Below are 8,131 nucleotides of genomic sequence, written 5' to 3' on the forward strand. Positions count from 1 at the left end.
TGTTTCCCAGGATACAACGGAACAACCAGCAGTGACTTAGCACGAGACACTACTACGGCGAACTGAAAACGTACCTTTACTTTATCACCGAGATTTTACGAGAGGTCAAATGGAAAGATAACAATATGTAATGCAAGAGAGAGCTTGAAAGAGAGAAAATTTCATGTACTTGAAATGAGGAAATGAACCCACTATATATAAGCCCCAAAATGCACACCAAGAGTCATGGAAGATTAATTAACTCAATTAATCTTCCCATTAACTCAAGAATATGAAGAGTCAAAACTCTTCAATTAACTCAAGAATGTGGAGAGCCAAAAGACACTCCCACATTCATGAGACACAATTTTTTATTCAACCTTTAAATTTTTATTAAAATTTCCAACANAATTCTATAAAATTTTTAGTATTAATAGAAATTATATAAAGATATAATAAAATATGTAGTTACTGCATAATTGTATTATCATATTAGCTAAATTTAATATATTTGTGTGTTATTGTAAATATAGCCTAAAAATATATTTGGAACTTAAAGATAATTTTAAAAATCAACTTACATTAAGTTTTTCAACATGTTGAGTAAAATACGAGCGAAAGTCAAAAGAGATTATATGTGTTTACAAAAGATCATTTTAAAAAATTACTTATAGTTAACAAAAATTCTTCAAATTTGCATAAATAAAATAAACTTAACAAAACACAAAAATAAAGAAAAAAAATACAGAAAGTCAAAAAAATTATATAATAAAATTTTAGGGAAATTTTAGGTGGGGCTGGAGCCCACCCTAGCCCAAGGGTGGCTCCGCCCCTGCCTATTAGGTTGTTAATATTAATTCATCGTGTGCATGTACAATAAATTTTATTTATTTATTTATTTATTTTTATAGGTTTTTTATTATAAAAATTAGAAATTTAAATTTAAATGTTTATGTTTTTTAGTAAGTTTTTTTAAACAATTAATTAAATTTAAAAACTTTAAAATACACTAAACTAGGGGAAAAAATAAAATTTTAATATACAAAATTAATTAAAGTAAATATGAGTATTTGAGGTATGTTAAAAATTATGTCATGACATCAAGATTTATTATGCCTAAATTTTAAAATATAGTACAGATTAATTAAAATTTATTATACATTTTTTGTGTTTTTTAGTAATATTTATTTTTGTTTAAAAATTAGGTTATGGTTTTTTTTAATTACAACAGATTTTTAAATATTATATTTGTGTTAATTTTAAAAATTCTAAAATTTTCTTAAAAATATGCAAAAACTGTTTTTTTATGGCTGAAAATTCTAATTTAAAAACTCGAATCTTCCCAAAATAAATGCAGCAACATGCTGCTAAAATAAAATCCTCCAAAAAAGCTAACCGTATACGCCTCAAACGTTGTCATCACAACGTTTTGAAATCCTCAAATTTGTCGGACTTTGGAGGATTATTGAGCTTTTTCAATTTTGAATGGAAATTGGATAAGCAACTTATGGTTTTGATATGTGGAAGAAGAGTATCTCACATAGTAAAATAATAGTAGTATGTGTGAGCTTATATTGAGTTACAATTTGTGAATGTGTAAAAATGATTAGTCAAGAAGCTCTCTCTCGCGCACTTGTGCAGTGGGTGCAAATCAAGGACTTGATTCGCACTGAAAAAGGCTTGAATTGTCCAATGATGTCGGGGCCAAGAAGTTTCTTGTAGACATCTTTTTGGATTTTAAAATGGTGGATTCTACGATGGTTACCAGCCAACTTCAAGTTATTATTCACGAGATTCATGCTGAGGGAATGATTTTGAGCGAATCTTTCTAAGTGAATGCTATTGTTGAGAAGCTACCACCAGCTTGGGAGAATTTCAAAAACTATTTGAAACGCAAGCAAAGGAGATGAATGTTGAAGAGCTTATTGTTTGAATTCACATTGAGGAAAACAACAAGAGTTCCGAAAGAGGAGCCGTGGTGGTCCCCCCCGGACCGCACAATCGGGTTGCCTTCCCTGGTCTCGCCGGTGCCCAAAGGTGCTCATTGAGCCGGTCACCGTTGGCTAAGAACCATTTCTTACTTGATTTCAAAAATGCCCTAAAGGCGAAGGAATTCGTTCCACTCGGAGGCAGAGGAGGCAGCCCTCGCTCCTCTAGCTCTTACAGATTGTTTTCTCCAGTTGCTGCCAAGGCTAATATTGTCGAGCATGACCAAAGCTCGAAAAAGATAAAGTTTTCTCCTTCCAACAAAAAGATGAACCTAGGACCCCAAGGAGATATTTCAAAGAAGAAGTTCTTTGGAAAATATTATAATTGTGATGGCATGGGTCACAAGACCTCTGGGTGTAAGAAGCCGAAGAAAAACCGAGATGTGAATGTGGTAGAGAACATCTAGTGGGTTCAAACCGAAAGGAGTTGTGGGTCGACACTGATGACACTCGTCAAGTTTACTCTGACAATGAGATGTTTGCAAATATTAAGAAATATGATAATGAAGAAAATATATTCATGAGAAATTCTGTTATTTCTGAAATCAAAGGTCAAGGAAAAGTTGTTCTAAAGATGACATCTGAAAAAGAGTTGACTCTGAACAATGTGTTGTATGTGTCAGACATCTGTAAGAACTTGGTGTTGGGTCGCTTCTTAACAAGTATGGTTCTCGCATTGTCTTTGAGTCAAGTGAGGTTGTTTTGTCTAAAAATGGAATGTTTGTTGGTAAATGCTATGGAAGTAATGGTCTGTTCAAACTCAATGTAAAAGCTATTAAGCATGTGATTAATAAAATTAATACTTTTGCTTACTTGTTTGATTATTCTTGTTTGTGGCATGGTAGACTTGGACACGTTAATTATGATATAATTAGTAGGCTAATTAACATCAAAAGCATTTCTACATTCCAAATTGATAAACAACACAAATATGAAACTTGTGATTTGTGTAGAGGCAAAACTAACAGGATCATATATTCGAACTATTGAAAGAAATATTGAACATCTTGATCTAATTCACAGTTGTACATGTTATTTAAAAGGAGTGCAAACACGTGGTGAAAATAAATAATTCATTACTTTTGTTGACAATAGCATAAATTTTGTTATGTGTATCTTCTTAAAAGTAAATATAAAGCAATTGAAAATTTTGTTCACTGTAAAAGTGAAATTGAAAACCAACTTAACAAGAAAATTAATGTGCTAAGAGTGATCGTGGAGGTAAATATGAATCACCATTTGCTAAGTTTTGTGCTCAACATAGTATCGAACACGAAAGAACCACACATTATTCTCCTCAGCAAAATGGCATTGCAAATAGAAAGAATCTCACCTTAAAAGAAATGATTAATGCATTGTTATTAAGTTCTGGTTTACCACATAACATGTGGGGGAAGCTTTTCTAATAAAAAAAATTACTTTTTAAATAAGTTGCCCCAAAAGAAGCAATATAAAATTCCATCTGAATTATGGAAAGGAAGAACTCATTCCCACCAATACTTGCATGTGTGGAGGTGTCTTGTCAAGGTAGCAGTTCTCACTCCGAAGAAAGAAAAGATAGACTAAAAATTTTTGATTGCATTTTCATTGGATATGCACAAAATAATAACGCTTATCGTTTTCTTGTACATGAATCCCAAATACATGATATTCACAAGAATACAATAATGAAATCAAGAAACGCTTCGTTCTTTGAACACGTGTTTCAATGTAAATCTAAGGAAGAACTAAATTAATCCAAAAGATCAAATGAGACAATTGGAAAAGAACAAGAGGTTAACCATAAGGTTGAATCTAGATATAGTAAGAGAGCTAGGACAAATAAATCTTTTGGTCAGAATTTAATAACTTTCATGATGGAAAGTGAATCTCAAAGCTTCAAGGAAAAATTGAATTCATCGAAAATCACACCTGAAAATTCACTTCAAATTTCGAAATTTCTCCCTAGTCTCTCTAAGAATTTTCAAGATTTTTGCTCTCCCAAGTTCTGCCGAGTGTCGAAGCGCTGCTGCAATCCAGATTTAGGAAAGGATTAGAAAATCCCAGTGCATGGAACCCCTTCACGTTTTATTCATCCAGATATGAGGTAAGTGGGTTTTTTTTAAGTATGATTTTCGGTTATGCATTTTCGTTTTTTTCGAAATTCGGTCGAGTGCAATTTTTTTTCTATCCCCTTCTTAATACAATTATCATATGTTTATGTGTTGGCATTATGAGGATTCAATTGGATATGGGTGCGAATCTCAATATGAGATACGTTTATGACCCTTACACAGTGAAATTGTGAGCGTTATACGACCTCGCTCTCTTAGATTAGTAAAAATTAAGGACTGATACCGGTAAACTAGGAAAAATAGAGGAATCTCACTGCCTAGTCTAAGATATGCTTATGTTGATGATATGAATCATGTTATGCATCACATGTTTTTTTTCAAAATTCATGTATATTTGTTATGTATGTGCTCGAACGACCCCCCATTTGCTGAGTGACGATCATATCACTCATCCCTTACTCTCCCTCCCAGATAAGCCTAAAGAGCAGATAGAGGAAGAAGAACATGACCAGTTTTGGGGCCGATTATGGACGAATTTAATTTAGATCCATGTTCGTTTTAGCATTTATTTCTATTCCTATTGTAAACGCTTCCACATAGTTTTTATTGCTTTCGAGAATTTTCGTTATAAAGAAAATTTTACGGTTGATTATGAGTTATAAACTGGTTTTTTGTTTATATTGTACTATTAGGCTTGTTGCTTTCAATTGTGTGGTTGTAAAACAATGCCGATGTCAACTAACCTTGATCTCGGGACGTGACATGTACACCATCCTCATTGTCCCATACACTCTCGTCGATCACCATATGTCTAGGTTAATATTCTTCAACCTTACGAAATATATTGATTTTATTGATACATCAACGAAATGTAATCTACTTGCTTCAAACATTTCGTAGATAATGCGAGGATGATCCAAGCTATAGAGTATTACCCCTCCCGAAATTTTTCATATTAAAAGAATCAGCTATATTTAAATATTATATATATCTTCCTTAAAGCTTATGAAAATCGAAAAAAAAAAATCCAGTATTTACTAACATTACATACACCCCATCGGATTTGAATTTATCTTATATTTAACCCCTTGAAATTGTAAAATAAATGCAACTGAAAGGGCATCAAATGTAATGTAAATACAAAGTGTTTCTAATTTTAAATTTTTTATTTATTTATTATTTTTCACAATATTAAATGTGTGTGTGTGTGTGTGTGTGTATAAAATATGTTACACACCACTGCATATAATGTGTTAGTGTTTGATTGGCTACTGAGTTGACACCATTGTGTATAACGTGTTAGTGTATGATTGGCTACTGAGTTGACAAATTCTTGTACACCCATAAATAAGTCATGCTGTAGAAACTATACAATAAGTTTTTGACAGAATATTTTCTCCTCTCGTTCTTAGAGTAGCTTCTCTCTATTTTGCTTATTTCTTATTCCTCACGATCACCGATCAATGGATTCGGATCGCATAATCTGTGTGGATTTAACATGGTATCAGAGCATTTTTTTTCAATTGATCAATCTGCACATTTTTGCGTAAATCATTTCGATCTCTGTTCGTGGGAGTATGGCTGCTCAGATCTCAAATTTCAGTTTCAATGATCCTTTGTATTTGCATCCATCTGATGCACCAGGTATTTCTCTTGTTGTTGATCCACTAATTGGATCTGAAAATTATGGTATTTGGAGCAGGGCAATGAAGATTGCGCTGCACGCTAAGAACAAGCTCGGATTTGTGGATGGTACTTGCCGAAAGCCAGCTGCCAATTCTCCATCTCTATATCAATGGGAGCGTTGCAATGCAGTTGTTTTATCATGGATTTTCTCGTCTGTATCCAAGGAAATCTTCTGTGGTCTTGTATATGCAAAAGAAGCTTCCAGTGTTTGGGCAGATTTGAAGGAGCGCTTCGACAAGATCTGTGGTTCACGCATCTATGCTATTCACCGTGATATTGTTCGACTGTCACAAGGATCGGGCACTATTTCCGTCTATTTCTCGAAGCTTAAGCAGCTGTGGGATGAGCTAGCCTCGTTGGTGACTTCTCCTTCCTGTGAATGTCCTACCTCAAGATCTTATGTTGAATACGAGCAACAACAGCGGTTAATACAATTTCTTATGGGGCTCAATGATAGTTATGGTACAATTCGAAGTCAGATTCTCCTCATGAATCCACTTCCCTCTGTGAGTCAAGCGTATTCTCTTATTAGTCAAGAAGAATCACATAGACATGTGATGACTTTTCAACCCATATCTGATGCTCCTACAACAGCTTTTTACTCCTCCAAGCCCTCAGACATCATTAAGTGTGATCACTGTTTAATTCCGGGGCATATGAAGGAAAATTGCTTCCGATTGATAGGTTACCCACCGGGGCATAAGTTGCACAAAAGGTTTCCTCAAACCAAAGGCACTAAGGGAGTTTCTAAGGCTCAACGAGTATCTGCACACAACACAATCAGTGATTCCTCAGTTGCGACTACTGATGCAAGTCATGTTTTGGGAGTCACCTTCACACCTGCACAATATGCTCAAATCCTTCGTTTGCTTGAAAACTCTACTGTCAATCAGGAACATTCAGCAAATTTGGCAGGTACGGTTACCAGTTTGATGTCCATTTCTGCTGCTCATGATTGGATATTGGATAGTGGTGCAAATGCTCACATTTCAGGTACCTCTACTGGACTTCAAAATCCTCAACCATGTCCTTCATCTACTGGATCAGTCCGCCTACCTAATGGTAATTCCACCCCCATTTTTTCCACCGGAACAATTCCATTGTCACCCTCTTGTACATTACCAAATGTCCTTCATGTTCCTGATTTCAAATTCAACCTTCTGTCAATATCCCAATTCACCAAAGATAACCAATGTTGTGTGGTGTTCTATCCAACATTCTGTTTATTTCAGGAACTCTTGACTGGGAAGATAATGGGGATTGGTAAGCTGAAAGACGGATTGTACTATCTTGCCAACCCGTCCTCACTTGATGTGCACAAGACACGGTTACCTGTTTTTCCTTGTAATTCTTTCACTTCTTTACCCAAACAGACACCATCTTGTAATGTTTCTTCGTCTCTCAATAATAATATAGATCTTTGGCATAAAAGATTTGGTCACATGTCTGTTGCCCGATTGCGATATTTACCTTTTGTTACCGAAAGTCAACTTATACAACAATGTACAATCTGTCCAATGGCCAAGCAAACCAGATCTGTATTTCCTTCTGTCCAAAGACATAAATCTCCTCATAGTTTTCATCTTGTTCACATGGACATATGGGGTCCTCATCGTATTGCAACTCATGAAGGTGCTCAATATTTCCTCACTTTGGTTGATGATTTCTCGCGATGCGTATGGGTATTTCTGATGCAATTTAAATCAGATACCCTTCGCATCTTGAAACAATTCTTTGCCTTTGTGTCAACCCATTTCCATACAAAAATTCAGCACATTCGTTCGGACAATGGTTCGGAATTTTTTAACACCGAATGTAATGAATTCTTTAGTACTCTTGGTGTCATTCATCAGAGTTCATGTCCCTACACACCACAACAAAATGGGCTAGTTGAGCGCAAACATCGTCATATTCTCAATGTGGCTCGTGCTCTCAAACTCCAAGGATCCATACCCGATATCTATTGGGGAGAATGCATCTTACATGCGGCATACTTAATCAATCGCACTCCCACTCCACTCCTTGAAAATAAGACTCCTTTCGAAGCTCTATTCAACAAAGTACCTTCCTTTGATCACATCAAAGTATTTGGTTGTCTTTGTTTTGCCACAAATCTTCGTCCAACTCATAAATTTGATGTTCGTGCAAAACCATATATTTTCATTGGTTATCCACTCATCAAAAGGGTTTTAAGCTTCTTGATCCTTTGACCAACCGATTCATTGTGTCACGAGATGTGGTGTTTCATGAAAATGTTTTTCCTTTTGCAACCATATCTAAACCTTCTGCCTTGTTTCCATCTCATACACCCATGAACTCTGATGATGGTGCTCCAATTCCACCAGTACACATCTCATCACCTAGCCCACCATCTCTCTGTTCTACTATTCCAGAATCTAGGAGATCATCCAGACAGTCCAAGCC

The 8,131-nt window shown here is 35.1% G+C and overlaps 1 protein-coding gene across 2 annotated transcripts; it reads left to right on the forward strand.

The window, feature by feature from the left end:
• Nucleotides 1–5,448: 5,448 nt before the first annotated feature.
• On the forward strand, nt 5,449–7,118 carry LOC140985998 (uncharacterized). 2 transcript variants are annotated; one of them, XM_073453926.1, is made up of 3 exons: nt 5,449–6,622; nt 6,701–6,769; nt 6,940–7,118. In XM_073453926.1, exons 1-3 carry the CDS (start codon nt 5,599–5,601, stop codon nt 6,972–6,974), a joined length of 1,128 nt encoding a protein of 375 aa, XP_073310027.1. In that variant the 5' UTR covers nt 5,449–5,598; the 3' UTR covers nt 6,975–7,118. The 2 variants fall into 2 exon arrangements, with proteins under 2 accessions (XP_073310027.1, XP_073310025.1); XM_073453924.1 differs by having other exon boundaries at nt 5,449–6,769.
• The last annotated feature ends 1,013 nt before the right edge of the window (nt 7,119–8,131 follow it).

This window comes from Primulina huaijiensis, chromosome 10, assembly GCF_012295235.1.
Source record: "Primulina huaijiensis isolate GDHJ02 chromosome 10, ASM1229523v2, whole genome shotgun sequence".
Lineage (NCBI taxonomy): Eukaryota > Viridiplantae > Streptophyta > Magnoliopsida > Lamiales > Gesneriaceae > Primulina > Primulina huaijiensis.

Excerpts from the sequence above, each read along its gene's own strand:
- LOC140985998 (XM_073453924.1), top strand. The coding sequence starts at position 5,599 with ATGGCTGCTCAGATCTCAAATTTCAGTTTCAATGATCCTTTGTATTTG. Across the intron at positions 6,770-6,939 it reads ATCAGTCCGCCTACCTAATG|GAACTCTTGACTGGGAAGAT; the intron begins GTAATTCCACCC and ends TGTTTATTTCAG.